General features: G+C 34.4%; 2 protein-coding genes across 2 annotated transcripts in view; one reads left to right on the top strand and one right to left on the bottom strand.

Moving 5' to 3' along the window:
* The window catches only part of LOC124632567, a 29,335-nt gene extending 25,305 nt beyond the window's left edge, over positions 1–4,030 (bottom strand). The window contains exon 1 of the mRNA XM_047167440.1: positions 3,872–4,030. The gene's annotated coding sequence lies outside the window, so the exon portion shown is untranslated. The remainder of the gene's footprint in view (positions 1–3,871) is intronic.
* A 6,774-nt stretch (positions 4,031–10,804) lies between these two features.
* On the top strand, positions 10,805–16,452 carry LOC124632749 (TNF receptor-associated factor 6). The gene is made up of 7 exons (XM_047167707.1): positions 10,805–10,997; positions 11,383–11,534; positions 11,956–12,077; positions 12,312–12,505; positions 12,900–13,060; positions 14,787–15,041; positions 15,386–16,452. Exons 1-7 carry the CDS (start codon positions 10,956–10,958, stop codon positions 15,711–15,713), a joined length of 1,254 nt encoding a protein of 417 aa, XP_047023663.1. The 5' UTR covers positions 10,805–10,955; the 3' UTR covers positions 15,714–16,452.
* The last annotated feature ends 743 nt before the right edge of the window (positions 16,453–17,195 follow it).

Genomic DNA, 17,195 nt, shown 5'->3' with positions numbered 1-17,195 from the left:
CAGCCTTAACCTTTAAACGGTTTTTTAGATAAATACGTGTAATACAGTATGGTATGGTAACTTTTATGGACCCTTTTGGGGAACTCACTCACTTTTGGAAGTACATAGATCCATAAATGTCTAACCTTTAACTGTGATTGACGTTTCAACTTTCGTCTGAATAATCATTTGATTAGTATCAAAAATATACAGACATCTGAATTGAGAACTTCCTCTTTTTTTAGAAATCGGTTATGAAACTTCAATGCTATCAATGCCAGATAATATAAAAATTATCTGGCATTAGAAAGAAATTGAAAACGCAGTATTTTAAGTCTAGAAAATTTCTATCACTGGCTTCCTCTCAAAATAATATTTAGAGCTATGAATCCGGAACAATTGCGGAAATAAATGATAGAAATGTTACAGATCACTGCTTGTTAAAAAGAACGTGCATGCCTACCTATTTATCAACTGCCGAATACCGAAATGTTTCAGGAAGTGACTATCACAACGATGAAGACCATCAAGGATTGTATGCAACAATTCTGATAGACGCCTTACATAACAATGGATAGTCACTCTAATTCAAAAGGTCTTTAGCACATCAATATAAGTCTAGTCGTTCACTTAGAACCCAAAGTGTTGCAATATAAAAAATAGCCAATTGCGTACAGAGAATGACAAAAGACGTAGGTTTCAGTTGTTTATTTTCTTGCGTCAGGACCGATTATAGAAATCGGGTCGATGTGTTACCTACTTGCAAAATGTATGACTGACAATTTATCATACATTCACATAGGAACATTACATATTTCATATCACACAGTAATAATGGTTAGTATTATATAGTAGTATACATATATCCATATCCCTACTAATATTATAAATGCGAAAGTAACTCTGCCTGCCTGTCTGTTACGCTTTCACGTCTAAACCACTGAACTGATTTTTTTTTAAATTTGGTACAGTTGACCTTGAGAAAGAACATAGGATAGTTTTTATCCTGGACTTTTGAAGACTTCTCTTGGAAACGCGATATACCTAGCCGAACATGACGCGGGCGAAACCGCGGGCGGAAGCTAGTATTTTGATCAAAAAACATGGCTAGTTTTCACACTTTGCAGACCAAGACACCAACATTCTTAAGATATTACCTGTATCAGTATTCAGCTAATCAGAAACTAAACCGCAACCAATATTATCTAACGAACACAAATTACCACTTAAACTATCTTCAAATAAGAACCGTTTAAGACAATTCCCTCTAACTTTTTAAACGAAAAAGTCATTAGTGTTGCCAGTTCTCTTTTAAAGCGTAACAAAGAGGTTGTACAGAAAAGGCCTTTTAAAACTTTTGTTAGCGAGCTCCATCTTTCTCTAATTAAACCTTTTTTGTGGCAGATTTAATAATAACTGCTTGGCTGTGCAGTTGTTAAACAAATGTTGGATAATATACACTTTTATGTTGCGGTTTCAGAAATAGCGGTATTCTAGGATGCAAAGCAAATTCTTATTTCCTGAACCTGGAAGTAAATGACGCAAAAAACTGCCCAAAAATTTATTTCGAAAATGCTTAGATTAAGATTGAAATGAAGCCTTTTGGTTGTCAGTAATAAAAAAATCCGTTTTATTGAATCTTTATATGACATTAAATGTCATAAATCTCTTCAAACTTATTACTGCCTTGAAATATGAAATTGTGATATTAAAACCCGTGCATGTTCTTCATTCATTGACCTTATGCACTTCAAAAACTGTAAAATAATTCTGCAACTTTAACAATTTCTTATATACTTACTCGCGAGTTTTGAAGCCACAAAGTTATTCTCATTTGCAAGTAAACTCTGTTATGCATAAAGCTCGCGAGAAATTCAAAACAATAGGGTATTATGTAAGTTTCAAGTTTTTAGCCAAATGTGGGTAAATAGATTGTGCTACCGTGCACTTTGCTCCACTTTTATTAATTTACAACCTTTTTGTAGACTAGCTATTAAAACACTGAATTTATAAATACTTTTTAAGCTCGACTAAGATTTGAACGGTACAGACTTTCCATTAGAGCATTCTATATCGTTTTCACAGCCAAAAAAGTATATTGCTGAACCAAGGCCTCTCCCAAGCCGGAGGGGTTGTGCAGTATGGGACATCTTTAGCTTCAGAGATGCTGCTGCCCAACTCCGAGCAAGACAATCCCACTTAGTGCTGTGTACAAGTATGTACAGTTAATATGATCCCCTATCATGAGAAACAAGCAAATGGACTCCAACTACACTTGAAGAATTTAAACAACGCCAGAGCCTTTTAAAAAGGACTGCATAATTAGACTTGGCAGGGCTAGATTAAGTTGTCCATGTAGTGTAGCTAAATGCAAAATAGAACAGAAATAGAATTAAATTATCTGTAAAAGCCCAATTCACCGACAACATAAACGTCGTTTTTCTTAAAACAACTGTTTAATTTCAAATTTTACGTAAAGATAAGTATATAGTTAACAGTTGTTTAAAAAAAACTGACGTTTAAGTTATCATTGAAGTTGATCCTAAGTTGTAAAACGGGAACTAACGCGGTGGTGGTAGAATGTTATCTGCCGTGCTTACAATATTGCTCACTGACTTATCTATTAGCATGACTTGAGGTATTGCGGTACATATCGATCGGACAGACGTGCGATAAGCGAAGAATCTTGACTTACGAGTTCAGTTTAAGTGAAAACCAGAAGAACAAAATTGCTATGCAATACAACAACAAATAAATAAATAAAAATATGCAAAAAACTATATTAACTTTGAGGAATCAAACTCTAGCAAAGCAAGAAGCTTAAAGAAATCATAATCAACTGTGTTCTGTGTCTACATAATTTATTTATTTACAAGTTTTTGGGAATATTTGGGGAAGACGGTCTGTCTACCCCATACAAGAACCCGTATAAGAACTTTATTGACAATGCTTTTTAACACTATAAAAATCTTAAAAAACCTACTGATTTAAAAATCCATTTTCACATCGTTCAACCCTAACGAAACCTGAAGATGACAGCCGGTAGAAGCATCAACCACGTCTAGGAAGTCGGAAGAGCATTATATACGTACAACATGATTTAGGAAAAGCCTACATCTATAGCGACAAACAAATTGCTTTTCAAATTATTTGTTGTATAACCCAGTGGTATATGCCCGATGCACCAAATTTTACTGCATAAAATATGCATCTAGGTTTTGTTTCGACATTAGTGTGAATTTGACCTTAGGTCGTCTAGATATTATTTAATAGGTTACTGAATTCATTGCTTTTACTATGACCGTGAGAGCGACTTCAACGAAAAAAAGGAATTCCTAAGCTATTCAACACAGAATGAGTACGACATGGTTTTGAGAACTTTCTGATGTTTTCAAAACGATATAAAATAGATTTACTTTAATAAATGCCATTAATAGTGAGTTTATACTAAAGACTTTTTGTTCAAAGTTAATTAAATGAACATGAAAATAAATGCCAGTCGTAATTCATTGATTAGTTAAGTAAAGCTTTAAGAAATTTACGTCTTTAAACGCGAAGTTAGTGAAAATATTTAAATGATGCAGGATGTGGTAATTACTTTGTCAATGTCAATCTTACGTCTGTCTTAGATTTAAACGTTGACGCTTTGTATACGAGTTTATTTCGCAATTAGTAATTAGCAACTATTTCTTAGGAGCACTGAAATTAATGAAAATGAGGATTTTTGAACAGAAAAAAATCGTACAAGCAGTTGGGTATTTAATTTTGAAGTAGCTTATGAGTCGTGTTTACCTTTATCTTGTTAAAACTAGATCTATGCATTTAAAAATACAATATGTCAATCTATAAACTGTAAGTCTATAAACTGTACAAAATCAAAACACAAAATTACCTAACATTTAAACCACATGGCTTCCAAAAACGCAAACGCAAACTTTTAAGTCAGAATAATAAAATTAATCTAAAAACACTGAACATTCGTGCGATGTTACCGCGAACGCGAACTCGCGCGTTTACGTTGCCGCGGCTGTCCGCGCGGTCTCCCGGCTCGATTACTACTGAAAGGCTTTAGAGCTTTTCGACGACATACAACCTTACGCTATTACGTGTGTTGATGGCAATTGCTATGCTATCGGGTATATTAAGAGCTCGGGAACAGTGTCTTTGACGATATAAAATTATTTTTAATGTAGTAGATTACGGTGTATGAATAAAAATATATTTTTAAATCGCTGCTGTCGTAAATAAGTCACGGTCAGGTCAAAAAAAATAGAAATTTATTTTATATAAGAATCATTTACTTTGCTTATTCGTCCTGCCTACATAAGATAGATTTGGGAAAAACAGCAAAAAATACCTAGGTACTCTCAGACAATTTTTAGGGTTCCGTAGCCAAAATGGCAAAAACGGAACCCTTATAGTTTCGTCATGTCCGTCTGTCCGTCTGTCCGTCTGTCCGTCTGTCACAGCCGATTTACTCGGAAACTATAAGTACTACAGTGATGAAATTTGATGGGAATATGTGTTGTATGAACCGCTACAAAAATATGACACTAAATAGTAAAAAAAAGAATTGGGGGTGGGGCCCCCCATACATGTAACTGAGGGATGAAATTTTTTTTTTCGATGTACATACCCGTGTGGGGTATCAATGGAAAGGTCTTTTAAAATGATATAAAGTTTTCTAAAAAACATTTTTCTTAAAGTGAACGGTTTAATCCAAGAACAATCAATTATAATGGGTTTACCATCGATATTGTTACAGTTATTGTAGGGTTAGTCGTATTACATCGAAAATAGGACTGAACTTTATAACTAACACAAAATAAAGGGACCAATTTATTTTTCTATACATAAATAAAAAAATATAGTCTATGGACAATAAAAAAACAGGCATTCGTTAACTAATTCATAAATTTCAAAAAAAAACATAAAAATTGCTCTTTTCTCAATAAAGAATTAATAACTTAGCCACGAAGACAGCCTAAGAAGAAAATCTAGGTAATAAGTCACAGTTCACTGAACAGCAAAAAAAACTCGTTAAACATTTTTCTAAATACAAATTCCGAACTAGAGCAGAACCAATATTATAAAAAAAAAACTTGAAACAAAAAATCTTTAGCTGTTTCTGTTTCCGGTTAAATGTGATGTAAGCCGGTTATAGTGCATGGTGCCCATGACTTGGTTTACCGTTAAACCAAGTTGATCGACCGCTATCATATAAAAACTACTACCATACGCCTCTACTACGAGAACTCGATTTAGAATCGATTTCAATCGAGATTTTATCGATGAAGCTACGGTTAGATGGATTCGTGAGATTGTGAGGGATTATTTAAGTGGATGTTATTACGTTGTTTTATAGTTCAAAGGGTTACCTAAAGCATGGTAAAATTGGCGATTAGAAAAAAGAAAGTCTCATCATTTTTTATCAACAACTTACTTATAAGTAGATACCTAACCAAAATATTTTTGTATGTGTCACACAAATAACAAGCTTCATCTTTGTTATTCATAGGCATAGACAATCCCTACGGAAGCCTCCATCTTATACCTAATCTCCCATTAAAATTTCAAACGTAACCCTTTTATCGTCAACGTTCAAATTGTGGGATGAATACGTAAAAGTCCAACACAAACAGACTTACACACTTTGTTTAATATGCGATTAGTATCTGTTACTTACATTTCCGTAACATTTCTACCTGCGCGTGCGTTTCTACCGTGGCCTTAGAGAACTTACCTATCTGGAGACGCCTTGGCATGCCTTGATCTCCCGTGTGCTAAAGGTATATGCCTAATTTAGACCGCCTCTGGTCATTTTCGTATGCAGTGAGCGCGAAAAGAGGAGTGTTATAAGTTTGACAGCTATGTGCGTCTTCCTGTAGCACCATAGCTTTTAAACAGATGGACTAATTGCATGCGGTTTTTTAGTTGAAAGAGTTTTGACAACTTTGTAGTGTTAGAGTTTAAATAACGAGGAAATCGAAAATATATAAGTAGGCTACCACTATTTGTTACCTTGTATATTCTGCGCTGTGGGGAAATACCCTCTTACGTACCTAAATTGGTAGACTTCGTAGATAGAGCAAGCGGCTCCTGTTAGTTTAATGCTCTGAGACCTCAGCTGACATTATGACATAGATAATGTGAAAGATGGTCGTAAATTATGAGCAGTTGAGAAGGTAACAACAGTCGTGATCGCCTGAAGATAAGCTGCTTAATATGCACTGGTTTTGATGTTTTTAAAATACAACCACTATTTCCTTAGCACTGGTGAAGGGAAAACACAGTATCCCAATGAAACTTATAAGTACTTCGGTACTAATTAGCTGTCATATTATTTTGAGCGTTGTTAGTTAAAGCCTATACCCTATCCACGGAAGCAAGAGCTAAAAGGTAAACAAAGAATGACACTTTTTCAAGATGGCGGTATAACCCGACCGATGACAAAATCACAGATACTGCGAACATTTTACACAAAAATGTGACGTTTTGTCATCGGTCGGGTTATACCGCCATCTTGAAAAACTGTCATTCTTTGTTTACCTTTTAGCTCTTGCTTCCGTGGATAGAGTATAGTATAATCAAGGTATCTTAGACTACTGAAATCTCTCTCACCGAAAAACTCTTTTTAGGACAATGCCAGGTCCTACACCTACCTATATTTTATGAGTGAAATGCGATATGAGAAAATCTTTAAATTACCAACTTTTAATAACTTTATAGTGTTGTAAACTTTTTTCCTATAATGCGCGATATTCGAGTTCCATTAGTAATTAAACCATTTTGCATTCTCAAGGTAGATGTGATTTTACGCGCGTTCTACGAGACGGCGGTTTTTATTTTGTTTTATTACCATTACGTAATTAATTACCTTGAAGAAATGTGTGATTTTTATGGAATAGTTACGTAAACGGTGAGAATTAGGGCTTTGTTATGTTAATTTGGTACCTAGTAGTAGTTTTTTGACAATTCTAAATATACTCTTTTTTACAGAATTTTGAAATTCGACGTTTTCATATCGACATGAAATACAACTGGTCCTTTCAGGACAGTGGGACCAAATATAAAAAAGCGTAATATAAAAACAAGTTTTTTTTTTGCATAGAAACAAATATAAACTATAAGTAATATTACCCTACTTTATCTAAGAAAACAACTTCTTCATTTTATTCAGGTAATTTGTTTCAAGGCTTCCGTACTCTTCTGTATTAAAGTTATTGAGACGTACGTAAGTATATAACCATAGAAATACGTGTAAGCCTCTTATTACAAAATGTGGTTTAAAGATAATCTCGGTTTACCTAAGTTCAATACAATCGTTTTCTAAAACAAAGTTTTCATAATAGATAGAAATCTCTCCATAACGATATGGGTTTTAACTAAACTACATAAGGAAGTTGTTTGTCTGTTTGTATAAGAAGGTAATCTCCAAAAGTCTGATCCCATAAATTATTTGAATACTTAGAAGCTCTCTGACTAGTATTATCCGAACTTAGAAGGGGACATGGATATTCTGGATATTCACTGTTCGAGTAAACCATTTTTTTCGGTTAATCAAATCAATCTTCTGATTCAGACATACACTTCACCCATTTTAATTTTATGTAAGAGCTCACTAATTAAAGCCACTCACAAACACTCTTGTTTTATTTATAACATAGTATATTTTAATTTTGTAGTCTATTTCTACAATGTACACACTATAACATAGTTATAGTAATCCTCTTCCTTTACACATCAAGGCAGTAAAATGTACACATTAAAATCACGATTTACATTCAAAGCCAAGATTTATGCTTGAGCACTATTATTAAACTAGATGTCCGTAAAAACGGGTCCACATCTGTCATGGCTGACTTAGGCCAAGTGGGCATTGCTATTGAGGAAGCCATTATGAGAATCATCATCGTAAACTTCTTTACTTGCTATTGCCATGAGAATGCTTAACGATTAGTAATTAACTAGCTGCTGCCGGCTGTGTCGCTTGCTTTTGCAATTTCAGAGCATTTTTTTATTATTATGTAGACTTGTAGACGAGACTTAGTACCTACTTAACCTAACGCACACGTTGTAAAACTCGGCATAAAAAGGAAAGCATGATTCATTTTCAAAAGCTATGTTTTACTCCTAGGTACCGTATAAATGCTAAACGTAGGTACCTAATACGGTTATTACAAAAAATTATACTAGTAGGTACAATACTGACAGATAAATATAATATTTTCAGTTTTACAAACACACAAACGAAGCAACCTTGTATATTCATACAAAATGTAGATTACGTAAGAAACTCGCGGACTGCAAATCGAGCCGTTAATGTGCACTACAAAATGGTGCTCACCGTATAATTTTATTGGTGTCCTCACCCATTTTAACGGTATCCTGCAAGTTATAGTTATCCTTTTAGATAGTTATTTATTTTGCTTTCAAGCGGTTGTTATCGTAATGGTAGGTAAGTAAGTAGGTATGCTTATTTTGTTGCGGTAGCTGCATTTTATTATAAGTAAGGTTGAAGGGTTTTTAGCTCTGATCAAATTGGTTCAAAGCTTATACAGTTACGTATTTTCTTAGTAAGCGACCAATTAGATGAATTAGAGGCTGTTACTGCGTTCCTTATGCACTGTTTAAAATCTTTTCCCAACAAATCTACAAAGATGATCCGTCTAGTGGTCATCATCAGAGTGATTTATTCCCAGTAAGCATCGCTACAGGTTCGTATCGTAAAAATTCTAATCCATTTTTTTTATGAGTATGTTAGCTATGTATATCTTTTCCAAAATAATGGAGCCTTTCAACGTAAACGAGGTGCCTATGTACATACATAAACCCAGTTTACGACCTCATGTGTTATAAACTTAATGTTACAGGTCAATCGAAGAACACTGTCACACAACTGGCTGGCACCTCTTTAGCGTTATCTTTGGAATTATAATAGTGCGACTATAGCCTTATGTAAGGCTATGACAGATTTCTCAACGCTAACCACTGCTGTGAATTTGATATGCGCCTGATTTGGCAATAATGATCTGTTCTCCTCTACAAAGGAATTCTATCTTTATGTCTTAGGATTAAAGTATGTAATGACTTGTTCGGTTTGGTTATCAAAACGTGTATCGTTTTGTTTACAAAGCGGTAAGTTTGCTTAGGACCTTCAATGTGAACTAAGGTATCGTTTTACAAAGCAAATAACTTCGTATCCGATGGCAAATTGTCCGCTAAGAAAACTACACATTTATATCGACCGGAAGTTGTGGAAAAGGTTTTAGTTTCGTGTCTGAGTGAACTTGCACTGCACGCACGCCATAAGATTTTTACGGCTACTCTATTTTATGAGACGAAATCTAGTCATTCTGTAAAAAACTTAAATACCATTTAATGCTTGAGAGTAAGTAGGTACCAAGTAGATAGATGCGTATTCTTTCAACCTAAGGACCCATGAATTCATGAAATTCATAGAATGAAACTAAAATCCAGGAGAACGAGATACCTAGACCAAAATTAGGCTGTTTATTAATATAGAACTGTTGTTAACACTTTCTAATTATGAATTCTACGCACATTATTAACATTAGCTACACGAAAATGAACCTATCTAACATTTTAATTACTGTTAACATGTAATTTGCTTCAATATGTAACAATACAACCGCAAGTAATATGTATAAAACACCTCTCGTACAATTAGGTCTACGAATGTAGGTAAATTACATATAACTTGACAACTTAATAATAGAGGTAGGTTAATTTAAGTATTGCATTGTGATATAAGTTTTACCATGTAAGTAAATAGGTAGGTGTGCAATTAGTACGTTATGCGATCTAATTAAAAGCTAAAGGTAATAAAATACCATAGGGATCAATAGTGTATCGAAGGACCACCTTAACCATTTATTTTATTTTAATAAAAAATAGTCTATTTCAGAACCTGTAGTACCTAACTGCGAATGAGTTCAATTAAATTAAATTCAATTCTTTATTTGCGTTCCATATGTAATACAGGTGGTATTTTAGTTTATTCTATGTAAAGTATTCCACATTTGAGAGACACATAGTTGGTAGACAGCCCCTATATAAATTATAGCAGCAATAGTTACTAACTAACGAACATAACGGTTATTGGCATTTCAACACTATCGGAAGATAGATATCTGAGCTGCGGTCTCGCCTCTACAAACGCATTAGCATACAATGAAATCGTTAACCAACCTGTATTTAGGTGACGGATCGGAATGTCCCATGTTTGAACTTTCGATACACGATTTGGGGTTTCAATCATTTCCGATTTTTATAATTTGCTGTCATTTATTTTCACAAATGTTTTTAGCATTGATGCAGTTATGTCATGCATTGCAACGAAAGAATTCTGTAGCCACAGCCAGTGCATACTGGAATGACACGCATTTATCACTTCTCAGCCCTCAATGCTACCTACGTAATCTGATTCAGCAATGCGTGTTTATAAGTGTCTGCGAGCAAATGGACATGAGCAATTTACCACTCTCCTTACGGGACGAGCCTATTTAGGCTACACAAAATGTAATAGGCTAAACTGTTATAACGCTAAATTAAGATCTTATTATAGAATGGACGAAGTCGATGGAGGAAGTTTTGAGCCTAGAACTTAGATTTAACAAATTGGAGACTCCATTGCCGTGCCTTTTCCTCTCTGCCTCTGGCCAGCGCTTAAATTGGTGACTTTGCTGTATAGGGATAAGTGCTCATGGCGGCAGTTCTAATTATTATTATAATTAAATGCTTAAAGCACAAAACTTTTGTTTAACAAAAAGTTTTTTTTTATTTTTGCCTTTTTTATTCTGTAGATAATGTCAAAGTCATGTCAAAAGTATGTGTCATCGTGCTTATGTCATTGTCATTTACATGATGTTTTGGTTGGCAGTTTGATTCGGGGGCACTTGTTGGAAATTATTAGAAGACTTTTTAAGTAAACAGTATTATTAAGTTTAAATGTAATGGATCGAGACAGAAGTAAAGATGCTTCCGAAGGAATTGCGGTAAGTACGATATGTAATATAATTAGGGTTAATTAATTTGCTTGCCTTTTGTAAAACTATTTCATGGTCAGCATTTTGTTATTGAGGTCTTTTTATAGGGCCAAGGTCATGTCCAACCGTTTAATATACAGCCTATTTAAACTTCCAATTTTAAGGTGTGTTTATTGCAAGTTCCGTAGCAAAACACCCATATAACTGCTGTTAAAACACAAAACGAATTATTCCACTAAAATATTCTATAGATTCATGTCATTTCTGTTATATTTGCTGAGTGGATGTACTTACTAATATAATACCTAAGTATACCGTTACATAACATTACCAATTATATTAAATTACATATTAAGTTCAATTCTCAAAAAAAATATTATCCTATTATTTTCAGCCAATGGGTATCCAAGCCCTCAATGAGACAGTGCTCAGTAACCAACCAGAGTCTCGGTATGAATGCCCGGTGTGTCTCAACTGGCTGCGAGATCCAGTCATCACTACATGCGGACATAAATTCTGTAAAAGCTGTATCACTTCATGGTTGCAGTAAGTTGTGTACCAAATATTTGACCTAATTTATTCAAAATATTAATAAATTGTTTGTATGAGGCTGGTTGAAACATTTGTAAAAACATAGAAGTCTGGTTTTCCATTACACAAAGTAAATATTTTAATATCAAGTCATTAAAAAACATTCCAATCTGTTTACATTTTTAGGATCAAAAATAATAATTTTAAAAAAATAAATGCTGATTAAATTAATTTGCATAATCAAACAATCAAAGCTTTGAACTTAAGTAAGTCATATCTATTGATAGTTGGGTGACTAATTCAATATGTGAATTCTTTTGCTGGACTATTGCCAACAATTCCATTTTAGCAAAAGTTCTAATAAAAAAATATTAAAAAGTAATAACAATTTAAACTTTGAATTTGATTATAAAATCTTGGTGATTTTGTTTTTCAGAAATAGTGGTCACTGCCCCATAGACAATATAAACTTGAGTATGAAGGTGGACATATTTCCTGACAATTATACCAAAAGGGAGATACAGGAGCAGAGAATGAACTGCCCATTCTCTACTAAAGGTAATTGTTTGTTATTTATATTTTTATTACATACTTGAATGTAACACAGGCTAAAGCAGAGCCTGTATGGTTCTTTTCTGCTGTGCTGCACTGCTTAAACCGATAATCAACTTATTAGGCAATTGGTTACATAAAATGAATTATTATGTGTTAAATTGTGTAATGTTTTTCATTATGCACTGTCTTAAGTTTTGTATTGTGTATATTATTACTAAGATTCACCATCCCTTTCAGGCTGCACAGTGAAAGTGACTCCCCTAGACTTGGACGCCCACATAGCGGCCTGCGAGTTCAACCAACCAGAGACGTCCACTCAGCCAGAGATCAAAGTGCCGTGTTCATTCCAAGCTGTAGGCTGTAAGGACACGTTCGATAGCCAAGAGGAGATGAACCAACATGTTCAAACTGATGTGCAGAAACATATGAGTGTAGGTAATCTGTTTAATAATTGTTTCTAAAAGAGATGTATAAAAACTTATTTTGACATCAAAAGGCGTGTTGAACACATATTCAATCAGTGATGTAACAGACAAAATCATATTTTTTGTTCTGTTTTGTCTTTCAGAAAAATACAATAATTTTGGCCCAGGCCATTCATTTCTGATTTATCTATTTGCTATCTGTATAGGAAAGCGTTCAAATAAGTCGTAACTGCAGGTTTAACCCTCATTTAGCAGCCTTGCTTAGACACAGTATACAAGAGATTATGAATACTTTGGGCATTTAATTCACCACTGCTACACAAGCAAATATACTTACATTAAAATTTACCTTATCTTCCATATATTAGAGAACCAATCAATATTATTCATCCACTTCCAGCTCCTAATGAATGCATACTCAGAAATGAAGATCAACAACGACATGTCGAACGCGAGCATCGACGCTAAAGAACAGGAAGCTATGACACTGTGGGAGGCGCCTGACAAGGACGGCAACCAAGCTGCGTCTGCGCCGCTTAATAACACTAGTGCTCTTATAAGGTAATTTTGAGCAGAGGATTTATTCTTCCGTTGAAGAGAATTAATACTACCTAGGTCCAAGTCAGGGAGCGGACGAGGGGACGAATTTACAGTGCAAGGTCTCAATGCCTTCATCTGTACAGCAACTGGAACCTGCTGCCCCTGTTTTTGTGTGTCTGGTAACTGGAATAACACACCCTGAAACATGCATCCAGTGGCGTAGCGTGGGGAAGGGCAGGGGGGACAAATTCCCCGTGCGGCAGCTTTTAGGGGGCGGCAAAATTTACCCAATTAAAAAAAAAAATGTTCGCAACTAGTATCTGCGCCGCTACATAAAACTGTCTAACAATAACAAAACATTAAACAAGAAAGTTAAAACTTTTTACACTTAAATAAATTTTTAAAATTAATTATTGTTAAAATTTGGTACTTAAAACACACGTGACACTACATTTTACGTAATTTTGGATTTGAGTCTTAAATAAAAAATAATTAAAATTTCGCGCTCGCTTCGCTCGCGTATTCAGAAACTGTATGCGCTTAATTTTGCATTTGTCAACAAACAAAAAGTTAAGTACGCTTGGGCCAAATTTTACGTAATATTTGGTTTAAGTCCGATAAAAATTTCACGCTCGCTTCGCTCGCGTATTCAGAAGCTATATTATGGCCCTTATTTTTGCATTTGTCAACAAACAAAACGTTAAGTACTTTTGGGCTTAATTTTACGTCATTTTTGTTTTAAGTCCGATAAAAATTTCGCGCTCGCTTCGCTCGCGTATTCAAAAACGGCATGCCCATATTTTTGCATCTGTCAACAAACAAAAAGTTAAGTACGTTTGGGCTAAATTTTACGTAATTTTTGTTTTAAGTCCGATAAAAATTTCGCGCTCGCTTCGCTCGCGCATTTGGAAACTACATAAGCAAGTTTTTCTTTATTTGCATTTGCTTACCTACACAACTGCCGACATGCGTTTAGCAGAGTGCTAATTTAGATAAACTTAAATGCTATAAGCAATACCTACCTAGATACAAGCCAAATTTCACGCTTAGGTATAGTTCCATGGAAACTAGTTTAAGTGTTAGTGCCGTAAATTAAATTAATTTGTTAAACAGTTTAAAGTAGCCCCGCTTCTTAAATTATTTCAATTTCATATATACTTATAGGTACCTACTTCGCTAGCCTGCGTACCTAAAAGAATTTTAAAACCTTTAAGAAATCTAGTAACAAAGATATAAAAGAAAAGTCTACTGCGGCTAGTTGCGGGTTGTTCGAAAGAGTTACCGCGGTTCTGGAACATAAAAGGCCTTTGACGGAACACGACGGTTTTTAGTCAGTAAGAGTCTGACACTTCCTCACCGCTGCTAACCCACAGCGGGAAGGGCCATTTGATGATTTTTAACGTCGATACAAAAAAAGAATCCCTTTTTTTGAAGTCGGTTAAAAATGACAAACGGCCAGTAACACTTGTTAAAAAAAATACACGGGAAGGGGCGGCAAAATCGACAACTGCCCCGGGCGGCAGATACCCACGCTACGCCACTGCATGCGTCTATGTATATTATAGACTGTCAAGAAAGAAACTAGCTTAAATGAGACAGGATAATTTCGGCATTTTACTTCTTGTGGTACCTAATTGTGTGGTGGTGTGGACGCCTTCCCCGACGAGCGGCAACGATACCAGCCAACTTTTATTGCAACCACGTCATGTACAATATACCTTACGCTATTTATTAACTTTCTTTTCAGAGCACTATACGAAAGAGTAGTGGTTCTAGAGCAGAGAAACCGCGAACAAGACATAGTCATAGCTAACATGTCTAAACAGCTGTCTGCCTTCACCATAGCTAAGATGAAACAGAACAATGATATGTTACTGCGATATTGTATGGGAAACTACGTGTGGAAGATTGATAGCTTTAAAGCGAGGCTCGATGCTATGTTGAAGGATCCTTATAAGATGTTGTATAGCCCCGGGTTTTATACTTCGCCTAATGGTTATAGGTAAGTTTGGTTTTTATTTAGTTTTGTCTGCATGCAACAGCAAAAATTTAAATCATCTCATCTGCCTAGCATTTTACCAACTATGTTGGGGACGGCTTCCATAATCACCAGATGTAGCTGAGAACTAATGTTTTTCATGGAGAGTCTGCCTATGTTACATAAATTATTAGTTTTACGCATTTTAAATTTAAAACTAACAATTGCAAAAATAGTCGTCTTTTGTAATGAAAAATTCTCATAATTAAGCTTATATTTTTTTATTCACAGCTTTAAAACTTATACACACACAAGTATCAAGACCATATTGTACAGTTTTAATCGAAGTTTTTGTTGTTGATTTACAGATTCTGCGTCCGCCTCAACATATCACCTATGAACCGTCACTGTTTCGCTCTTCACGTGCACCTCATGAAAACTGAAAACGACGACTGTCTCGACTGGCCTTTCAACGGTCGCATTTCCTTCGCAATGATAAACCAGTATAACCCTGAATTATCTCAGAAAGACACAATGATGTCCAACTCTTCACTCATAGCTTTTAGGAAACCGACTGCGGAGATTTGTATGAGAGGTTTTGGCTACACGGAATATGCGGTAGTCAGTGATGTGATTAGAAATGGATTTGTTAAAGATGATGTGCTTATTGTAAGGGTAGGTATCAAGTGTGTATGACATGCGGAGTAGGTTTTTTGTTGTTTTTTTTTTATGTCTTGGTCTGTGCAAAATGCTCGATGTTGATCGAAAATGTGAGATAGCTTTATGCGTTTTGCACAGGTCATACATGTTTTTTTTTTTTTGTTAATTGAAATCAAGTATTATATATTTTTTTTTTTTTTGTATGTTAGCAGCTCAAGAATCTATAGAAACATAGATTCCGTCCATAATGTAGTGTTATTATACTTATTAAGAAATCGAAATGATCAAATGTTATATTTTTGTTATATGTACCAAATTACTTTATCAGGAATCTCTTTGTTAAAGAATCTTTATAAAAATGTATACTTTATCAATTTAAATAAAATTTAATGTTACCGCAAGTTATGAATGTACTTAAATAAGTAATTTTAAATGTAAGAATACCGGATTAATTCCGTCCACGCCCCAGGGATTTTAGAATAGTAATAGTTAATAGAAATAAATTTATGTATAGAGACACGTTCTGAATCAATTTTAAGTACTTTTAATATTTTATAAATATTTCGACCTGAAATAAGTCAATTATTCCGAATATCAGTATTTTTATGTACTTACATTCCAACATTGTAGATTAAGCAATTGTACTTTCATATATTTTTTATCATTTTACGTAATATTTAAAACGTTTAATTTAATACTTGAGACTGGTGCCTTAATACTTTGTTTTGTTTTATGGATTAAGAATATAATATAAATGCATTATACACAAAATAAATATTTCTTTGATTCTGTTTTTCACCCACACATGTGCCAATTTTGTTATGTAAAAAAACCGGCCAAGTGCGAGTCGGACTCGTGCACGAAGGGTTCCGTAAATTACAGTTAAATCAACCTATCTCAAAAACTATAAGAGATACTTTGATCAAACCAAAAATCGTTGAAAGAGTTAATTAGCATGCATCACCTCTATTTTTTTTAGAATTTTATACCCCGTAGTTATAAAAATAGAGGGGGGGGGACATACTTTTTACGACTTTGAGAGCTGATATCTCAAAAACCGTTCACTTTAAGAAAAATGTTTTTTAGAAAACTTTATATCATTTTAAAAGACATTTCCATTGATACCCCACACGGGTATGTAGGTACATCGAAAAAAAAAATTTCATCCCTCAGTTACATGTATGGGGGGCCCCACCCCCAATTCTTTTTTTTACTATTTAGTGTCATATTTTTGTAGCGGTTCATACAACACATATTCCCATCAAATTTCATCACTGTAGTACTTATAGTTTCCGAGTAAATCGGCTGTGACAGACGGACAGACGGACAGACGGACATGACGAAACTATAAGGGTTCCGTTTTTGCCATTTTGGCTACGGAACCCTAAAAATACCTCCACATCGTAAAAATTTGGAAAAATCAAACAATAATATATTTGAGAATTCAATTTATTGGTATTCATGTCTTACAAACGTAAACTGTTACATGCTAATTGTCTTAATAAAATATAGGAATTT

Source organism: Helicoverpa zea, chromosome 8, assembly GCF_022581195.2.
Source record: "Helicoverpa zea isolate HzStark_Cry1AcR chromosome 8, ilHelZeax1.1, whole genome shotgun sequence".
Lineage (NCBI taxonomy): Eukaryota > Metazoa > Arthropoda > Insecta > Lepidoptera > Noctuidae > Helicoverpa > Helicoverpa zea.
Note: the sequence above shows the minus strand (reverse complement) of the source record. Positions and strands in the feature narration are given on the sequence as shown.

Coding starts and splice junctions, on each gene's coding strand:
- LOC124632749 (XM_047167707.1), top strand. CDS start 10,956: ATGGATCGAGACAGAAGTAAAGATGCTTCCGAAGGAATTGCG. Junction 10,998..11,382: donor ATGCTTCCGAAGGAATTGCG/GTAAGTACGATA, acceptor TATTATTTTCAG/CCAATGGGTATCCAAGCCCT. Junction 13,061..14,786: donor AACACTAGTGCTCTTATAAG/GTAATTTTGAGC, acceptor CTTTCTTTTCAG/AGCACTATACGAAAGAGTAG.